This window comes from Leptonychotes weddellii, chromosome 5, assembly GCF_054177405.1.
Source record: "Leptonychotes weddellii isolate Sample4059 chromosome 5, ASM5417740v2, whole genome shotgun sequence".
In the NCBI taxonomy this organism is placed as follows: Eukaryota; Metazoa; Chordata; class Mammalia; order Carnivora; family Phocidae; genus Leptonychotes; species Leptonychotes weddellii.
Window position 1 is genome coordinate 84,091,817 of NC_138373.1, and position 22,223 is coordinate 84,114,039.

Consider the following 22,223-nt stretch of genomic DNA (forward strand, 5'->3'; position numbering starts at 1 on the left):
CATTGTTTATGTAATCAGAATAGACCAACTGCTTCCAGACACTCAACCTCTTTTGGACACAGTATTTATTCACTGAATTAATTGTAGGTGTTTCTTCCTACTGATGCTTTAAACATTTGTTTGCCTCTCCTTGTGAGAGTTGACTTGACAAATTATTTTGAATCTTATATTAGGTAAAAATGAAATCGTGTTATAAAATGAATGCACACCAAGTTAGTTTACTCATGAGTAGACATGAACCCTATGATGCTTAACATTTTCTTTTTATGCTGTTTTGTTTTAAAACAGGCTAATAGCACGTCAGCTTGCTAAAATCCATGCTATCCATGCACACAATGGCTGGATTCCCAAATCTAATCTATGGCTAAAGATGGGAAAATATTTCTCTCTCATTCCCACAGGATTTGCAGATGAAGACCTTAATAAAAGGTAAATTTACTTTTACATTTGAAATCGTTTTACCTTGTTTTGCTATAAAGTTTCAGAGATAGCTTACAAGGTTTTTGTGTATATAATCTGGTTTGGTTGCTGTCTGCATTTGATTAAATTAGCACTGATTTATTTGCCTCTCAGGTGGCACTACATTAATATAACTGTCTCTCTCCCCCAGCCAACTCAAAAACAGAACAACAACAACAAAAAACACCCTACAAAAGCCTGGGGTAGGGGTGAGGAGTGGGTAGAGGTGACCAGCCAAGAAACAAATATAGAACAATTATTTGGAAGTAAACGTAATATAATGATTGCTATGAATGGTACTCTTTGCACAGAATGAGTTGGCCATGGAACCCTTTTTAAAAGAATTCTTTTCAAGCTGTTTTAAATAGGCCTCGAGATTTGCATTGGGACAGTATAGTAATATTAGAGTGTGAAAAAGGTTGGATTGTCTTAGTTTACTGAGACTATACAAGTCCTAGATAATGAGGTTGAAAATTCAATTACTGGAGTCTTACTCAGCTTTTGTAAAACTGACTCCCCAGGTTCCAAGTAAGGTATTTTATTATTTTTTATTAAAAAAATTGTAACCTGGGGCACCTGGGTGGTTCAGTCGTTAAGCGTCTGCCTTCAGCTCAGGTCATGATCCCAGGGTCCTGGGATCGAGCCCCGCATCAGGCTCCCTGCTCCATGGGGAGTCTGCTGTTCCCTCTCTTGCTGTGTCTCTCTCTGTCAAATAAATAAATAAAATCTTAAAAAAAAAAAAAAATTGTAACTTAGCATTTAGAATCTAAATTATATGAACATGTTTTTATAGTGATTACTACTAGTACAAAAATTAGGAATTCTCTTTTCTCCTTTATATCTAAAACATACTCCCAACATGTATTCAGGAATTTTTCATTTTAAGAACAGTAGAGACAGGCAGGACCTATAGAGTTTTTCTTGTTTCTTTTTACTTATTATAATTCATTAGAGAAAAATAGCTGTATTGTTCTGTTGAGTTATTATTTCAGAGATTAGTTTGATTCACTCAGTGTATGTGTTTTTATTTGCAGGTAGTTTGAATTTGATAGGGATAGTATACCCTTTTAACTGGGATAGGCAAACATCTGTAAATGTGTCCAGTGTGCTAGATACTCAAGAAATGACAGCAAAAAACCACAAAATCCTCTTTTGAAATAACTATTTTATTGAAAAAATTTATTGAAAAATTTAATGAAATACATGGCAGTAGTTAATGTATGATTTTCTTGACTTTTTTTTTTTTTTTAAGATTTTATTTATTTATTTGACAGAGAGACACAGTGAGACAGGGGACACAAGCAGGGGGAGTGGGAGAGGTAGAAGCAGGCTTCCTGCCGAGCAAGGAGCCTGATGTGGGGGCTCGATTCCAGGACCCTGGGATCATGACCTGAGCTGAAGGCAGATGCTTAACAACTGAGCCACCCAGGCACCCCTGATTTTCTTGATTTTTTAAGATAATACAGAGTTCAGAGGCAGTATTGTATTGTGTGGGTTAAGAGTACAAGACTCTGGAGCCAGACTGCCTAGGATGAAGCCTTAATTCTGCCAGTTAACAGTTCTGCTGTGTAACCTTGGGCAAAAGTAAAATGGAAATAATAAGAGTAGTATATTTACCTTTTAGAGTTTTTTATGAGGATTGAGTTATTATATACAAAGTATGTAGAACAGCGTGCAAAAAGCACCCTGCCCTAATAGATAATATACAACTAAAACATTAAAAACAATTAAAATATTAAAAATCTGGGCACGCCTGGGTGGCTCAGTCGTTAAGCGTCTGCCTTCGGTTCAGGTTGTGGTCCCAGGGTCCTGGGATTGAGCCCCACATCGGGCTTCCCGCTCAGTGGGAAGCCTGCTTCTCCCTCTCCCACTCCCCCCGCTTGTGTTCCCTCTCTCACTGTCTCTCTCTCTCTCTGTCAAATAAATAAAATTAAAAAAAAATATATTAAAAATCTGTTTCATATTCTATTCCTTTTTGTTTGTATGTGATTGTAATTACCATGTTCAATCCTTTCAGTTCTATCATTTCTATTCAGCTCTGTATCTTTTAAATAGACTTTTGAACCATAACACCATCTTGAAAAGAGTGTATAAGGATTACTTTTGGTAGCTGTGTGTAGAGAAGAATACAGTAGTGGGAAAATACAGGCAGCAACCACCTGAATAGGCAAATTCATTAAAGTTAAGTTCATTGATAGAGAATCTTTATTATATTATAAAATGGAAAAGTAAGGCTATGATTTGAGAGACTGTAGAGAAAGAATGAAGAAAGCTAGGCTTAAAGTGTTAAGGGAAGAGAAAGCATAAACAGCAATTTGTAAGCCAGATGGTGCTATTGAGGAATGAGTGGTAGCACTCTATTTTGTTTCATTTTATTTTTATCAAATGAATATAAATATAGTGTAATAAATAGTACAGAAGAGTGTAGAATTAAAAAGCCATGATCTCCAATCCTCTTTGCCACTCTACCTACCATACTTCCCAGTCTCACTACTCTGAGACAATTTCTATAATAGATAATGGAGTATTCTATGATATGATTGTCAAAGATAATGTCTGATGATTATCATAGAATTGATTAGGTTTATCAATAGTAGATCATGTCTGTTGACTTCAATAGATAAATTTAGCTGACTTGTACTGCATTCACCCTTCAAAGCTTGAAATAGATGTTTTAGTTCTTTAATAAACTGTCTTTATAACTTAAATATGCTTAAGCCTCTTTTTATTAAACTCTTTGTGTCTTGGAGATAAATGTAAAACATTTAGAATAGTGCTTAGTAAATGTTAGCCATTAAGTATATATATGACTTTCCTTCCCCAATTTTGTAATAATAGATTTTTTGCTTTTCTGTCCTGCATTTTAACTTGCTTAGTTTCATTTTATTCATATTCAGCTCATTAAGTAAAGATTTTCCTTTATTCCGACTTTTATAATAATTGGCTTGTTTTAATTCAGGAGTCTATGCAATTGAATGAAAAGAATTTACTAAAAATAGATTTTAATCTTTAAACTTGAAAAAAGTCATTAATATAAACAATATATAACTGTTGTTTTGTTTTTTTTTTAAACTAAAAGGTTCTTAAGTGATATCCCAAGCTCTCAGATTCTTCAGGAAGAAATGACTTGGATGAAGGAGATGCTTTCCAACCTGGGCTCACCTGTTGTGCTTTGCCATAATGACCTATTGTGTAAGAATATAATCTACAATGAGAAACAAGGTAGGTATCTGACCTTAGCAGTAAGTAAAGTTGATTTCTTTGATGTTCTTAATGATCCTTTGATCTTTGTATCAGTAAATTTAATTCAGATATAAGGATTAAAAACATTCATGAAGTCTTTAAAGATTTTCTTTTATGTTATAAAGTCATGGTAACTGTGCTAAATTAGGAATATATATTCTCTATATATTTGTATAAAATATGTTTCTTAGAAAGTTTGGTTCTTGTTAAGAATTTTAAATGAAAAATGATAAAATGACTTTGTTTTTAAATTTAACTGTGAAACCTATTTGGTAATTCATGGTTTGAAAATGTACCTGCTTATAATGGGGGTTATTGAAAAACCAACTGACATTGCACTGCTCTTAATAAGTATAGAATTTTCTCAGTATTGGGAAGAACAGCAGTATTAGAAACAAATTTGTCTTCAGGTTTTCTATTACCTGTTTATTCTGATTTGTTAGATATTTTGATGCTAAGGAGAGAGCCACAGGTGGAGGAAATGTTACTTGTACTGGTTGAAATTTATATCTATTAAAGTAGTAATCAAGAAGCTTTGGTAAATAGTTTTAACATTTTTTGAGGTATAGATAGTGATACATTTTGGTGAAATGTTTTCTGTGATCATATCTTGCTGTATTCAAATTCTGTTTCCATATTTAAGAGACACTGGTTGTATTATATTATTGGATAAAGTGGTTTGAGGTTTGGTTGCTAAAACATAGATGCCCCTTCAATGCTAAATTGAAATTTGAAAATATAATTTTGGTTGAAGGATTATTAATTCAAAAAGTTTGAAACTATGAAACTTGCATTTTAAAGGAAACCAGTTTTGAGTATAGTCATTATAGTTGGAAGATTATTTTCAATCAAGATTGTGTTTTTGTGAAGATACTAAAGCCAGACAATTCTGATTTAATGGTCATAATTCTCTGAAATTACTATCATGACCATTCTTAATAGATTTTAAGTTGAGACTGTTCTAATGCAAAGGCTGTTAATATTTGTAACTGACTTTAACTTGAAGAAAATCAACCAAAGAGCACTGTCAAGGATGGTAGACTGAAGCACATATTAGTAAAAACATGTTTGAGTACCTTTTATATCTTATATTTTAGTATGGATTAGAGATTCTATTTCTTAAAAATACATTGAGCTGACATCTTTATTTTGAATATTGTGAAGTCTTTGTGTGGAAGCATTTTTTAAAAAAAACTTAAGGTGTATCCTAAACCATGGAGTACTTGACAGTGTCCTTTATTATTTATTGTCCATTTATCTTTTCTAATTGCTATGTATATATTACTTTATATACTAGTAACCAAATCTCAATGCCATTTGTGAGACAGAAGTATTAGTTATACATTAAAGTGATGTATTAGCTTTTTTAAGTTCAGAGCAAGACCAAATAACACATTCTATATAATGGAATTTCAAGTGAGGGACTTCATCTTACGTTTGAAGTGGATACTCAGCTTTATTTTTAACTGCAAGTTAATCAAAGAGAATCTGTTATTTCCTTTGGAATATATTTTAACTTTTCATATTTTTATTTTATAAGTTTCTTTTGCATATTCATTTCACAGAGCAAACTTATAAAACTAAAATATAAGGGACCAAAAAAATCAGATTACTTTGTCTTAGGTATTAAAAAAATGCATTTTTACTTTTAATCAGTTGCCTATCTAAATTGTTTATCAGTGATATGAAAAGTTCTCATATTTTCAAACAAAGTCTTTCTGTTTCAGTTTGACTCTTAAGATTTCAAGACTATCATTTGCTTATTTTACCAAGAATTACCTAAATCATATTTTTGTGTCTAATTTTTCTTCCCTACACAGAAGAATGAATTTCACAGTTCAATAAATGTAACTATTTTGATATTTTTTTTAGAGTTTTCCTTTCTTCAAGAAGTCTGTTGTGTACCATTTGTTTCTTCTTGTCTTTGTGGTTATATTTGTGTGTTATGGATATGTTCTGTTATTTTTCCTTACCAGTGGTTTTATAGTGTCTTTTAGGAAGGCAAGTTTGGACTTTATGGCATCCATTAAAAAAAAGAATCAATTGCTATGTAATTAGTTGATACATAGCATTAAGAAAATACGGTTGGAATGTTCATGTAAGAATCTAAAACTCATGAGAGTGTGGCAAGAGCTTTGTTCTGTGTATTATCTAACTTTCAAATTAGGAGCTAATGGTTTTGAAGTAATATAACTATGACATATTTGCCTTTAGTTATAAGGAGAAGATACCATTCCTTGTGCTTAAAAAATTGTAAACTCTGTAAATTTAGTAAATTTAATGAACAAAAAGATTGTAGCATTAGTACTTACAGCTGCAATGTCAAGGAGGATAATTAAAATTAGAAATAGGCACTGCAAAAGTTCTTTACCTTAACTGGTTAACTTGTTACAGTATCTAAAAGCCAAGGGTGAAGTCTTTGGAGGTTAAAACAATTTCTACATAGAACAAGTGATTAAGCTGCATATTATATTCACAGATGTGTTTAATTTGTTATCACTTGTTAAGTCATTCGTGTGACTTGAGTTCAGGACTTCACTAATTTGTACCCATTTGAGTTAAAAATATGTAAACATAATAAGATGAAAGCTAAGGGATTGGCTTTAACATCATCAAGGTTAGTATCTCTCTGTAGTATGTTTCAGACCCTTCATTTCTCAGAAGTGCAGATTTTAGTTAAACTTCATGAATTTATACTGGATCAACTTGTAGTCTCCGTATGTAATTTTCAACCATAATAACTTAGATTTTGTTTATTGTCACCAGGTAAACATTTCTAAGTCACTCTTTTTTTTTTTTTTCCTAAGTAACTCGTAAAAGCAGATGTATTAGAGCTTAGTTACAACTAAGAGAAGTTAGAAAGAATGTACATGTTGGAATCAGGCACACTTAGGTTCACATCCCTGCTTAATCACATACAGAAGTAGGTGATACTAGATAAATTATCTTTTTTTTTTTTAAAAGATTTTATCGTTAAGTAATCTCTTACACTCAACGTGGGGCTTGAATTTACAACTGTGAGATCTAAAGTCACATGCCCCACTGATTGAGCCAGCCAGGCATCTGCATTTTATCTCTTTATTAAGTGTTTATATTTGATCCTGACTTTCTGCACCAGAATCACCCAGGGTACTTGGAAAAAAATGTAGGTTTTGGGGTCCCATCTAAGACTAACTGAACAAGAATTTCCGTAAATGGGCTTAGGAATCTGCATGTTTAACATGTTTCCATGCAGTGCTTATACTTTTTGATAATCTAGAACTTTTAATTTGCTTTATTTCTAACTTAGAGGTAATATCTACTTCAGATGGTTGCTGACAAAATTTTAGATCATGTATATAAAGTATATAGCATTGGAGTAGGTACTTAGCAGCTCACAGCTGCTGCTATTATAATAGGGGTTGGCAAACTTTTTCTGTAAGGTGTAGATAGTATATATTTTAGGCTTTGTGTATAATATTACAGTCTCTGTTGCAACTGTTCAACTCTGTTGTAGCACAAAAACAGCCATAGATAATACATTAATAAATGTGTGTGACTGTGTTCCACACTATTTACAAAACCACACAGTGGGCTGGATTTGGCCTGAGCATATATAGTTTGCCAACCCCTTTATTATGTTTGCAGGATGCATTTTACAATGTGCTTGATTCTGAAAAAGTGAAAATAGTTACTATAAGCCAGTGGTTGACTATGTCTTATAGCTAGGGGAATTACGGCTCATAGGTATGAGATGACAATTCAGTTTGTCTTTAAGTACAGCTTACAGATTTTATCTTAACTATAACTTGAGTGAGTAAAGTTTAAAAATGTATATATGTATGTGTGTATGAATATATAAGTACATATTTATACACACACACATACACAAAGACTGTGAGCACCTGCAGTTTATAGGCTTCTGTACCTGGGAATGTTACAGGAGATGGTAGGCATCACAGGAAGAAATACTGCTTCTACCTGTTCTCACCATGTCAGTTGACAGGACACAGGAATATGGGAGAAGAGTGAGCTTCCTTTCTGAAGGCAATGTGGTAGCTGTCAAGATTTTTGAAAAGTTAGTGCCAGGAATTAGGAGGTTGGTAAACAGCGGCCCCATTTCCTTGCCTTCAGTGAAATGACATCTTAAAAAGGTAAGGAAAGAATACTTAATGATATGATGATAGAATTTATTACATAATAAGAGAACCGGAAGCAGTGTTCTTGCTTCCAGATCTGTGAGTCATCTTTTAAATTAATCATTAATTTAAAAAAGAATTTATATTAAGTAGAACAAATTGTAATATTGCTTATAGACTGACTTCAATTCTAATATAATTTCAACTAACCCTTTAACTGCTGCCATGTTAGAAGTAATTGCTAAAGCTTTTGAGTATGTTTTCTCATGTCTTGGTGCTCTGTCTGAATGTTTATTGGTAGCTGTTTCATTTCTTTCTCTCTCCCCATTTCTTCATTAAAAGTTTATATAAAGATCTAATATAGAACTTTAAATTTCGGTAACGGCAGTCATTGATTATTTTCCCTGTCAGTAAAATACAAGATGTTGATTTACAGCTATTTAAAGAAATACACATGAGTGGAAGAAAAAAGGAAGCTTTTTATGGGAATTACAGTGTAAACCAGGGTTTTCTTTAGAGTTTACACACTGTAAATAGAAAATGTGTGAGGCACCATTCTCAATCACTCAGTTGGCTCTAAATCTTACCCACTCTAGTTATTATTCAAAGATATTGTGGTTTGGTTGTTCCATTGATATTTTAATGGCATAGTTTTTTTTGTTGTTGTTGTTGGTTTTGTTTTAAAAATTTAAGTAAATACAAATTTATTTTTGTATTTGGTGACCTGTATTTTATGAAGGATAGTCTTAACCTTGTTTTAACTTGTATTCTAGATTACTATTTAGCATCAAATAAAATATCCTTAAATCAGGTTATTAAAAGCTTAAGTGGACTGTAAAAGCCTAAACTATTAACTAAACTCTTAAGGAAGAGCTGCCTAAAATAGTTAGTAGTTTAGTGTTTTTTCTTTATTTACTCATATGTTCATTCCCACTATATGTTCAAGCATATACGTGGATAAGAATGTCAGAAATGCCATACTTTTGTTTTTAATGTTTAATGCTTATTCCTTCTTCCCTACCACCCATTTAAATAATGTGTGTTATCACTGTGTCTCAGCATTCTATGCAAAAACCTCCATTGATAAGCATTTTAATACTTACTGTGTGCTAGAGATTACTCTGTGGATTGCATGATTAAAGATGAAAGGGACCTATTGTCCTTCCGGGAAGCCATATTACATGTAGTGGAGGAGTCAGATCATGAAACAGATATTTACATTCAGAATGATGAGTGCTGTGGTGAAGGTATACACAGGTACTACTAGACGCCAGAGTGAGGGATGAAGGGAAAGTTTCTCAGAGCAGAATATTCCCTTTCTCTGTATAAGAGAAAAAGCAATTTGCTAACAGTAGTGTAATTGTGGTTATTTTTTCTCTTTGTTCTCTTTCTGCCTTACCTAACGCTGCAGAGCAAGTAGAGTGACTCGAAAAGGTTTTCAAGTTCTCATATTGGTTATTTTGCTTTTTATTTTTATCCTTTTCTCCTTAACAACAAAATAAGGGGATACAAACAAATGTAGCATGTGGATTTTATAGGCTTAGTTAAATAAACTAATTTTTTGGGTTTTAAAGTACTTCAAAAATTGGCCGACTGTTTTTAACTCCACTGACATTTGAACAATTAAACTCAATAATGTGTGGATTTCATTTCTGTGAAGCTTTGCAGGAAATTAATGAAAAGAAAAATGTAGCTTTTGAAAAATCCAGGTTATAATTTTATTCATTAATCTTATGATTTACCCATTATGTGTAGTCAGTGTGCTAATCATATAAAGATAAATAATATATAGGCTTTGCCCTTAAAGCAGTGCTGCTTTACTCTTTTAGAGGCCAGGGATCCCTTGAGAATCTGGAAAATTGAGAATGTCCTCAGAAAATTAACATACACATAAAATTTTGTAAAGAATTTTAAGGAGTATCATTTTTTTTCCACCCTTGAAACCTCAATTAAAAATTCATGTCTTAAAGAATTAACAAGATAGTCGTGCCATCTGAGCTATTCTTAATAGTGATGTGGATGTTCCTCTAAACAATTGGAAATTTTAGAAATCAGAATTTAAATTTGTACAAGAAAAAAGTTCAGTGTATTTTCTGTTAGTAGGAAAGCATTTTCCAGTAATTTGATTTTTCTGGCACCCAAAATAAGTGAAGTAGGACTCTTTAATTTTATTTTGTTGCAGAAGATTAAATTTAAGGTTGAGTTCCACTTTGTTTGCAATAGTTTGAAAAAAGAATAGTTAATGCAGATTTTTTTTTTTTAATTTTCCTTTTAAGCTTTGTGTCTTGTAAAATGTGAGTTTGCCAAATTTTCTTCATCTGCTACAGATTAGGTATGCCATTGTTGCTGCCATGTGGCGGCGCACCCCGTGCTTCTTAAACGCACTGACTGGAGGTTTATCGCATCACTTGTTCACATGCACGGAGCCTGGTAACAGCCTCATCTGTATCTTGTTAGCTTCATTTTCTTATTTTTTAAATTTCATTATTTATAAACTCAACATTGCATTTAAAAATAAAGGCTAGTTTTAATGAATTAATGCTACTACAAAAAGTCATTGCTAAAATTTTCATACTGAAACAGATTTTAACTTTTGTTAAAATGATCTATGCTTTATTTAAATTGTATTTACAAGCAGGCATTTTTACCTGCCATTTTTAACTGTATTTGCCAAATTCTAAATATAATTTTGAAAATTGAAATTGAAGCTTTTGTTTATGTGGCAAAAGTAAGCTTCAGGACTGGGCTGTGTATTTTTATTGGCATGTAACGGTTAATATGAGCTCTACAAGAATTTGTGTTTAAAGAGTTAAAGTGATCAACAGCTACGATTTTAAAAAACTGTGTATTAAAACTTTTGGTTGGCTCAGTTGTGCAACCTGTTGAATCTTCTTGAATCCTGATTTCATAAGGCTGGTTGGATAGGTATATCCCAAATTATTGTGTCTCTTATCTATTGACAATTTTGTTTAGAGAATTCATCTTAATCTTTTTAAACTGTCGTTTTTTTCCCTCCTAAAAGTAATGTTTATTGTAAATAATTTAAAATACAAGGGAAAAAAGGTCACTTGTCTATCACCTGTAATGAAACCAGTTGAAACGTATTGTTTTGGTTAATTTCCATTCATCTTTTTCCCCCTATGCATTATATGTTATTTCCTCTCTCTCCAGGCATACTATTTTAATAATTTGGATCACTGTGTTTACTATTTTATATCTTTTTTTCATATAACATCTGTAATTCTCCTGGTCATCAAATAATTTTTGAAAATGAAAATTTTTTTCATGGCTGCAGAGTATTTTATCATGATGGTGGTTTTCACCCTTTTATTCCCTGAACAAACTCTAAAACATGTTCTCACTTCCCATTCTGCAATTTAGTAAAGTGATTTGGTTAACTTTAAGACTGTGGGATAGTTTTTTGAATTCAAGACTATGATACTTGTGGTGGTTCAATTGCAGTGATTTATTGTATTCACCAGCATTTTAAAACCTTAAATATATTTTGTCAGTATGCATGTAGATTTTGATAACTGGGTTTTGATACTCTGGAGATGCTTACTTAATTTACTCTAGACTTATTTATACAAGTTTAGAATTACATATTAAATGCAATTACATTAAAATTTTTTTGCTTTTATGTAGAATATTCCATTTGCCATGATATTTTTGTGTCATGTAATTCTCTTTTTCTGAATTTGGATATGATCAACATATATTCCTAAATTAAACATATATATCTGTATCAGGATCAAAAGCTCTTTTATTTAGGAAATGCCAGTGTGTGTAGACCAGGAGTTTGTTTTGTTACTTCAGTTTGACGTTTAAAAGTGTTAACTAGGCATTTGCTATGCATTTTCTAGATATAAGCTGCTTAGGAACTGTTCTTACAGCCATCTCTGTTTGTGTATCCATTTTAACTGTATGGCCCCGTAAGCCTTTGAGTTTGTGATGCCTGGTGTTGCCAGTGACCCATTTTTATTTTTATTTTTTTAATGTCTCTAACTTTCTCTTAAACTTTTTCTCTTATCTCTCTTTTAAAAGACCTATATCTTTATTGAGACAAACCCTCTATAATACTTAGTACTCAAAAATGAATGTTCCTGAGCAGGAGTATGTTCCTTGGGCAGGTGGAACAGGATTGTCTTTGGAAAAAAAGGAATGAAATATGCATATATATTTAGCATTAATTTAGAATAGGAATCTAGCTTATGTAAAAATTTCTCAAATTAAAAAAAAGTTTACAATAAGCAATTTTACCTTTGTTCTTTTTAAAAGATAAAACAACCACCTTAATGCTGCTCAGGTATGCTATTGGAAATCTTATTTACGTAACATTGCAGGAAAATACGAGTTTATAGCAACCAATTTCTTAAATTAGGGATATTAAGTTGATCAAGTATCATAGCATAACTGCAGGGTTCACAGAATTCATCTTTTAAAGTTTATATTTGATTTGTATATGTAAAATAGCTTGTCAGTTTACTTTTGGAGTATCATACTTTGTTAAAATTGCACAGGTTATTAATTTCCAAAGATTAACTATTCATTTCTAATTAAACTTGAATTTTTAAGTAACTGATGCCCCCTTGTGGTGAAAGGGATATTTTGCTTTTGTTTGAATTTGGAGAATGATTATTTTGACTTTAATATAGTGGACATTAATGTTCACAAAGAAGCTGTTGACAGTATGTAATTTGAATTTTGTAAAGCTCATTGCCATAAAATTCACAGCCTTACCCTGTATTGTCTCAGAAGTGCATGTAACCAAGCACATACAATGAGACAAAATTTTGGAAGCTATTTAATTACAAATAGCATAGGGATTTTCTGATCTTATATATGATTTCTTATGTCTTTGTTTTTGTGTCTCACATAGGTGATGTACAGTTCATTGATTATGAATATTCTGGATACAACTACCTGGCATATGATATCGGAAATCATTTCAATGAATTTGCAGGTAAAATCCAGGGCTTAACTAATGGAACAGCATATATAACTTTGAAATGATACTTTTAGAATTGTTTTTTTTTTTTGGTTTGTAGTTTTTCTCTAGAGAAGTTCACCTGGGAGTAGGAACAACATTTTTTAACCCTTTTCTGACCTTGTTCTTTGTTTTTCTTTATTACTGGAGGAAGGAGAAGAGATGACCCTTTCCTTAATTCCTTAAGGAAAATAAGAAAAGAAATAATACTTGTGGCTTAGAGTAAGACCTGATGTAGTACAAGGTGCTTTATAAATCTCATCTCTTTTTTTTCCTCCACAAGAATCCTGTCACTTAGGTTATTCCCAGTTTACAAATGGAGAAAGTAACTTACCAAGATCACAGTAAAACACAGAGAACTAAGATTTAAAATTTTTTTTTTAATCATTTAAAAGCCTTTGTTATTTCCATTGTATACTTGAGCTTTAGGAATAAGAAGCTGAATAATTTGGTTTTTTTTTTTTGTCTTTGGCTATGAATAATTGAAAAGCATCCATTTTATCCCTGAAAATTAATCTTTTATCACTGTTAAGTATAAAAGCTTTAGGTTTATGTTAAAAGGAATTAATTTAAAATGCATTTTATGACTACATTTAGAAACACAAAATGTTCTAAATCTAAAGATTCCCCCTGGAAATTCCCCCTGGATGGCATATACTTAGTAGGAACTTTTCATTGCTGAATTTATATTTGTATAAATTCATGCATTTCTATATTTTCATATACTTCAGGTTATCAGACTGGGAAAAAGTTGGGGAGGATTTTAATTTACATGGTTTCAGTTATTTTCCTACACCAAACTTTTCATATACATGCTATATCCCCACATATGTGCTGTACATATTTTCACATATCTTTGGGAGGGAAAACAGCTGTGATTATAATGAGATATCACCATATCCTTGTTAGTATAATGGGTAGTCACTGCTGTCGATATGAAAGAGGAAACTCCAGTGATCCTAGTATGATTTTCTGTAGGAAAAAATTGAGCTAAAGCTTGCAAGTTAGGTAGAATTTGGGATGTGCAGATAGAACGAAAGGAAAGCACTGCAGGAAGGAGGAAGAAAATGTCAAGGTGAGTGTACCTGCTTGTAGGATATAAAACTGATGAAGGAGAATTTAGGGGTTGGGTTATAAGCCCAGGGAAGTAAAGTTTGGATCAACTTATGCAGAATGTTGAGTGCTAGGCAAAATAGTATGAACTTTATTTTCTAGGTTAGCATTTTTCAAACTGCACATCTTAAAACCAAATTTGCAGGGTAATTATTTTAAAGCAAGGAATGGAAAAGAAAAGTAGAAAATATCAGAGTTGGAAGGTATAGTTAGAGTACATATTGTTTTGTGGAACTTAATACTAGGAGAGTATATCAAGTTTCAATATAAAATGTATTTCTTACCCTGTGAGTAATGTTCAAAAATGTTTTTAGAGCTGTAGTTCTAGGAAATGCTCTAAATATTAGTGTGCATAAGAATTTCCTGAAGTGCTTATTAAAAGCACTTTTGATGTTTTGTGATGATGAAATGTATTGTGCTTTAGAATTTAAGTTGGAATACATTATGATTTTTTGGTTTATTTTAATAAATGCTATTAACATCTAGTTATTTTAGGATTTCTATAGGGATTTTTTTTTTTTTTTTAAAGATTTTATTTATTTGACAGAGACACAGCGAGAGAGGGGACACAAGCAGGGGGAGTGGGAGAGGGAGAAGCAGGCTTCCCGCGGAGCAGGGAGCCTGATGCGGGGCTCAATCCCAGGACCCTGGGACCATGACCTGAGCTGAAGGCAGACGCTTAACAACTGAGCCACCCAGGCGCCCCGTCCTCGAGGGATTATTAAATACATAGAAGATAATGTGTTTCTAAAATCTTTAGTGTACTTTTTTTTTCCATTTCAGGTGTGAGTGATGTAGACTATAGTCTCTATCCAGACAGGCAACTACAGGGCCAGTGGCTGCGTTCTTACCTTGAAGCCTACAAAGAATTTAAGGGCTTTGGGACTGAAGTTACTGAAAAGGAGGTGGAAATACTCTTCATTCAGGTCAATCAGTTTGCATTGGTGAGTTTAAATATAAACAATGGAAGATTTTTTTTTTTTGGTAAGATTCTTAATATAATTTTATTCTTTTTAAAGATTTTATTTATTTATTTGAGAGAGAGAGAATGACAGAGAGCACGAGAGGAAAGAGGGTCAGAGGGAGAAGCAGACTCTCCGCTGAGCAGGGAGCCTGATGTGGGACTCGATCCCGGGACTCCAGGATCATGACCTGAGCTGACTTAGGTTGGCTTTACCAACTTTACTTACTTAACCAACTGAGCCACCCAGACGCCCCATTGATTCTTAATATAATTTTAAAAAGCTTTTAAATTTTCATCATCTTATGAAACAGTTTCCCATTTTGAATTTTGTGCATTTTTGTTCAAAATAAGGACAAAACACTGTTGTTTACAATTCCTCTGTTGTAATTCTTTTGAGGACAGAGATTTTGTTTCATTCACTTACATATCCCTAACCTCTAGAAAAACAGTGCCTACCCACATGGTAAGTGCCCAGGAATAATTTAATGAATGGATTCTAGTTAGAGTTAGGGTTAATTGTGAAACAGTTCTTTACATTATATCTATTCTCTTTATGTTACAAAAAACATATAATAAAAACAGATTTATGGGAAATGAGGTTTTCCACAGTATGCTTAATCATCACATCTTAAAATATTAAAAGTAGATTGGAAGAACCAGTAGAATTATGTTTTCATAACTTAACCAGTATTTTGTCTTGATCTTCTTTTGATAAGCAGTTATTTCCAGACCCACTTCTCTGTACTCTTAAGCACATTTGTTTTTTAAAAAACAGTTCATTTAAATTACCTTTTGAGAATGATGTGATGAATTAGAATGAGCTTTCAGCTAAGGTGTTACACAATTAAATTGAATACTAGTTTGAAGTTATTTTAGCTACTTTTTGTTGGTTTTAATATAATTTGGTACAGTTGATATGGGGAATATTTGCTGTGTTGTCTTTACAAATAGACCCTGTTGATGGCTCATGGGTGTACTGTTTCCATTGTCTTAAGAGCAGCGTTTTCCCAGAGCCATTCAGAATACATCTCAAGTAAGAGGGTGTGCTGAAACTTGACTCATCTTCTGTTCTGGTATCTATTTTCAGTAGAACTGTTGACTAAATGGCATGCTCTCCAGCTGGTCCTAGGATGCCTGCTGTTTCTATATATTCTATTTAAGCATGATCTAAAAGTAGGGAATGTAGGGTTTTTTCTCACAAGGTCACTTAATGAGCTTTAGAATCACCCTAATACTTCTGTTTAGCCAGTTTCTATATTAACATGAGGAATATTATTGTTGCTATAATTTATATTTTTTATGCACCCATTAACATAAATTATTCCTAATGCATTGAGTTTATTAATTTTCACAAAAAGTCCACATACCTTATAAATTCTTAGTCAAACAGAACCACTATTTACTATTAGAGAGCTAACTTGGGTTCCTTGTAAACTTTTGATGGTAAAAATTCAACAAATTTGGATACTGTGGTTGTATTATATATACATGGTATTAAAAAATAATTCTGGATTGATTATCAAGTTGTTTATAAATATCCATTAATCAGATATCTAGTAATTATTATTACTTTGGGTCATGTAGATTGGAGGCTTAAAAGAAGAATAAAACAGTGCATTTCTTCAAAGTACTTATAATTAGGAAGGGCAAATAATAGTGTACAAAATCCTTCTTTTTGGGTAACATTTAACACCCATCCCTATTTAAAATTCTTAGCAAATTAGAATTGGAGGGAAACTTACTTAACCTGATTTAAAAAACAACAGTATTTAACCTGATTTTTTAAAAAAGAATATATGAAATGTACAGCAAACATATTCATGAAATGTCACATGTTCAGGAGAAGGTCTTATAGAAAAAGAATTAGAGGATGGTTGAGACAAAAAACTTCAGTACCTTTTTAATAGTGCTCATTTAGCATGTCTTCAATTTACATAATCTTTAGTTTTCATATAATCATTACACAGTAAGTTTATGCTCTGAGATTCTCATACCAGTTTCCAGTTTTTCCCCATTAAGAAACCATTGAGAACCAGTTATGAAGCCAAGTTTCGTTTGAATTCCTCCTCTTATTTAAATTGTGCTGGAATCCTCTCTCTTTTGAGGTGGGTTACTTTCTTGCATCAGGGCCTCTTTTGCTATCTTCAGAATAGAAAGAATATAGCAAAATTTAGATGAATGCTCATATTTGGCTTCAGCCCCTCTTACTGAGATTACTAATTTTCCTGAGATTTGATGTATCTGCCTTTCTTTTTCAAGATTGTTTTTGTAGGTTTTTTTTTTTTAAGCCAGTTTATATAATTCTCTTACCAACTCTTAATTTCATCCCACAGTCATTTAGTAAATGTCTGTCACAGTCTCAAGTGTTTGAATGAATAAATAATTGGGAAGGTAGGGGGAAATAAAAGCAAACCCTCAATCTTTTTTCTTTATCATCTTTCATGCATTCTTCAGACCACTGCAGTCTTGTCTTCTGCTCTCACTATTTAAAAAAAAAAAAAAAGTTCATGTCAGGGTTACCAATAATGACATAATTACTAAGTCCAGTTTAGACTTTATCTTTTTTTTTTTAAACTTTGTCTTTATCTTACTTGCTCTGCCCATATCATTTAACAGTATTTACCATTGATTTTTAGAATTTTCTCTTTCATTGCCTTTTGTGATAACCATTCTTCCTTGGTTCTCCTCATTTGTGTTTTCCTACTCAGTTTCCTTCCTTGACTCTTTTTTTTCTTCCTCTTTTCCCAATGCTTTTATAATACTGGTGTTCCCTAGTGTCCTGAATTTGGGCTCTCCCCTCTCCTTTCACTTTATATACTTTCACTGGGTGATCTAATTCCAAGACTTTTTTTTTTTTAAGATTTTTTTTTTTATTCATTTGAGAGAGAGCGAGTGAGGGCAGGAGCAGGGGGAGGGTCATCGGGAGAGGAAGAAGCAGACTTCCCGTTAAGCAGGGAGCCTAACTTGGAGCTCGATCCCAGCACCCTGAGATCATGACCTGAGTCGAAGGCAGATGCTTAACCGACTGAGCCACCCAGGTGCCCCTAATTCCATGACTTTTACTGTCCTTTCTGTTAGTGATCCCAAGTTGAATTGCTTTCCTGTGCCAATCTCCCAATTAGTATCTGTCTCTATCTGGTGTTCCTTTTGTAATTGAGCACAGTATATCCAAAGTTGAATTTTATTTCATGCACCCTGTCCTCTGTCCCATTATTTATTCTTTATTCTGTCTTGGTTTAATTAAAATATCATCTGAATTCTGTTTTCTGAAACCAGGAAAGAAGGAATTTTCTTTTATGTCTTGAGTTCCTCTTCATTCTCACATTTTCTCTATTTCCAAGTTCTGTTACTCCCAGTTCCTAAGATTCTCTCAGTTCTAACCCTTTCTCCTTAATTGTATGATCTTTGACTGAGCTCTTAATCTCGCACCTCTGTTAGCCTTTGCCGATCTCTTTGCCTCCAGGTTTTTTCTGTCTGTATTTCATCCTTTACATTTAAAAAGTTATCTTTTTAATAACTAGATCTAATTCATGAATCTAATTTTATCACGTTCATACTTTATGGTTTCCTGTGACCTATAGAGTGAAATCCAAATGATAACATTCTTCACATTCTTATTTCCCATTTTCCACCTCCCATTTCTGCTCTAGCAGAGTCATCTTGTTTTCTGCACAATCCATGATGTTTGAAGCCTATATGCTTTTTTATAGTTATTTCTTCCTACTTAGACTGCCCTTTTCCCTGCATCCTCTGACAAGTTCTTCTTGTTCCATTTGGACATATCTTAAATACTGTTTCCTCCTTTGGGACTCTTCCTTCCTTGATCACTTGTCACGAAGAGAGCATATACATTATAAAACTGAAAACTGATTTGATAAGTGGGGAAAAGAGGGTTTTTTAAGGCAGTTTGGAAAGGGGCAGAAGGGGAGAGGGAGAGGGAGAGAATCCCAGGTAGACTCCACTACTAGTGAGCATGGAACCTGACTGACGCAGGGCTCCATCCCTGACCCTGAGATTATGACCTGAGCCAAGTGGGATGCTCAACTGACTTAGCCACCCAGGTGCCCTGGAAAATGGCTGGTTAAATGTTTGTTTATTGCTGAGGGCATGAGCAGACTTGTAAATATTAAAAGACTTCACGTGTCATTGTTTACTGTAACTAATATTAAGATGGTAAACAAAAGTAGGTATTTGTATAAAATCAACTAGAGTATACATAATGGGTTTTTAAAGCTGTTCAGTCTTTAGACACATTATTTTCAGACTTTGGATTATTTCTAAGTGAAATCTTAGAGTTTTTAGGGGTTTTTCAGAAAGGATACATTTTAGTTATTTGTTCATCATATAAAGCCTTGAATTTTTCTTTGCAACAGAGATAAGTAGCCTAGAAATTAAAATGCCCTTTGATAGACTTACATATCTATAAATTCCAAATCTGAAAGAAATAGGTAAATCACACAGAACATTACGTTATTTTATTTGGACTTAAATATTCTCTTTGCCATTTTGGGGAATACAGATGATGAATGGACTCTTTCCTGCATTTCCTTTTCATCCATTTAAGACTCTAATTTTACATATAAATTTTTCATTTTTCACCCTGTAAAAGGTGTTACCTGCCAAAATGAGATTTTTGTAAAGTTTTATGTATAATTGTTCTCTAGTGTAGAATCATTTATTTATATGAATGAATGCTGCCTGAGGTGGAGGGAAGAGCTGGTTTGATGTTATTTTTAGGTGTAGAATTTCCCATTTTCAGTCTTTCCTACTTACAGAATTAGCCTAATAGGAAGAGATTACAGTAGCATCCACAGATGATTTTTATATCACTTAAAATATACCTAGGTGATTTAGACTAGTGGATCTCAAACTTTTTGGTTTCAGGATTCCCCCTTTACACTTCAAGATTTTTTTTTAAGACCTCTATGAGCTTTTGTTTGTTTAGGTTAATTGTCAAGATTTATCATATTGAAAATTAAAACAAATTCAAAATATTAAGTAAATATTTTTTAAAATAATAAACTTGTAGGGGTGCCTGGGTGGCACAGTCTGTTAAGCATTTGACTCTTGGTTTTGGTTCAGGTTGTGATATCAGGGTTGTGGGATTCAGCCCTGCATTGGGCTCTGTGCTCAGCGTGGAATCTACTTGAGATTCTCTCTGCCCTCTCTCTTTACCCCTCTTGCTTGTTCCCCCCGCTGAAATAAATGAGGTAACTATTTTCCAAAACAAGAACAATTAGAAGAATGGCATTATTTAAACTTTTGCAAATCTCTGTAATATCTGGCTTAATAAAAGCTAGATTCTTATATCTACTTTTGCATTTCATCTGTTGCAATATATTGGTTTGGTTAAAGTATATAAAGAAAGTTCTGTTTCACACATGTGTTTTTGGAAGAGATGAATATCACATCTTCAATTTACAGATGGGGAAACAAAGGTACAGATGGGTTAATTAAATTGCTCAAAGCCATACAGCTAGTAATTTTTGCAGTTTGACTCCAGAGCTCAGCTTTTTTTTCCCCTAAGTTAACCATTAGGTTTCATGTACTTTAGGTGTTTACTCTTTACAACATTGTTTATTCTTTCTGTATTTGATAGGAAGTTATATATTCTGATAAGTGATTTTTTGAGGAAGTTAAAAACAAAATGCAGTAGTAATTTTTAAATAGATATTTTATAGCAACATACTCTAAAGAGATCTTTAGAGGGTAAAATTTTTTTTTATATGTATAATTTCCATTAATCTTTAAAACAATCCTGTGTGGAATACAGAATGGCTAATAGATTCTCATCTTTTTTTTTTTTTTTAAAGATTTTATTTATTTATTTGACAGAGACACAATGAGAGAGGGAACACAAGGAGGGGGAGTGGGAAAGGGAGAAGCAGACTTCCCGCAGAGCAGGGAGCCCGATGCAGGGCTTGATCCCAGGACCCTGAGATCACGACCTGAGCCGAAGGCAGATGCTTAACAGACTGAGCCACCCTGGCGCCCCTAGTTTCTCATCTTTTAAGTGATGATTTGGACATTAAAAATTTGTGACTTATTGAAGGTTGCAAAAGGAGTTAGTGACAGGACCTGGACTTGAACCCTTACAGTTCTCAATTCAAATTAAGAATCCTTTCTCATACACCGTGTTGTTTTACCTACCAAATTGGGTTGTTTGGTTGTTTTAATACCAAGATCACAGCTGTGGAGTAATTTTTTTAGATACCTTTTGTTGTTACTATAGGGAATTTAGCTGAAATAAGACCCTTATCTTTTTTTTTTTTTTTAAGATTTTATTTATTTATTTGAGAGAGAGAGAATGAGAGACAGAGAGCATGAGAGGGAGGAGGGTCAGAGGGAGAAGCAGACTCCCTGCCGAGCAGAGAGCCCGATGTGGGACTCGATCCTGGGACTCCAGGATCATGACCTGAGCCGAAGGCAGTCGCTTAACCAACTGAGCCACCCAGGCGCCCAAGACCCTTATCTTTAAGACTTTTTTTTTTCTAGTTGTAGTATTTCTAGTTGGAATAGACTACTTCGTGGGAAGTGAAGTTTTATGATTATCAGAATCTTAAAATATTTTTGTGTTTAACTGGAAATAGATTGTAAAGCACACACAAGTAGTTATTTTACAGTTCCTACACATTCATCTGTTTTTCTCTTAAAGTCTTAAGACCCATTTTTCTCTGACATAAGTAAAATCATGTTACTTTATGTCGTGGTTGGTTATGCAGAATTGTTGGGCCAATAAAAATTGTTTTCAGATGTTATGTCTAGAACATTTTTCATATTTAAATATATCTTTTGTTTTTGAGATTTGGACTTACTTTTTTGTTTATATTTTTATGTCAAAAAACAAAGTCTTTTGGTAATTATGTATTTTATAGGAAAGCCTGTTAGCAATTATAACCAACATCTATTAGTGCTTATGCTGAACTCTGTCTCCACAAAGCAGTTACAGGAATTGGGCTCTTATGTTTTAAGCAGTTATAATGTATTCTAACCTCTTTTGGTGTGGACAGAAGTGATCTGTAGCCATCCAGGTAACTGCACACTTTAGTATTACCTGTGTTTTAAATATTTTATATAAAAAAAGCATCAAGACAGTAGTTCTGCATGGAGTTGGTGCAAAGGGGAAATATTAATTATTTGACAATTGTTTTATAGAGAAATATATTATCATAATTCTTGATATTCCTTCTCTCCTTTTTAGGCTTCTCATTTCTTTTGGGGATTGTGGGCTTTGATTCAAGCCAAATACTCCACTATTGATTTTGATTTCCTTGGGTAAGTTTAATTGTACTATAATGCATACATTTGTTCTTCCTTTTTTTTCTCTTTTGATGTACAC

General features: G+C 33.0%; 1 protein-coding gene across 1 annotated transcript in view; it reads left to right on the top strand.

Moving 5' to 3' along the window:
* Positions 1-22,223, top strand: part of ETNK1 (ethanolamine kinase 1) — a 62,307-nt gene that overhangs the window by 34,032 nt on the left and 6,052 nt on the right. The window contains exons 3-7 of the mRNA XM_031020900.2: positions 289-429; positions 3,539-3,681; positions 12,700-12,783; positions 14,704-14,864; positions 22,086-22,159. Of these exons, the coding sequence (XP_030876760.1) occupies positions 289-429; positions 3,539-3,681; positions 12,700-12,783; positions 14,704-14,864; positions 22,086-22,159 (603 nt within the window). The remainder of the gene's footprint in view (positions 1-288; positions 430-3,538; positions 3,682-12,699; positions 12,784-14,703; positions 14,865-22,085; positions 22,160-22,223) is intronic.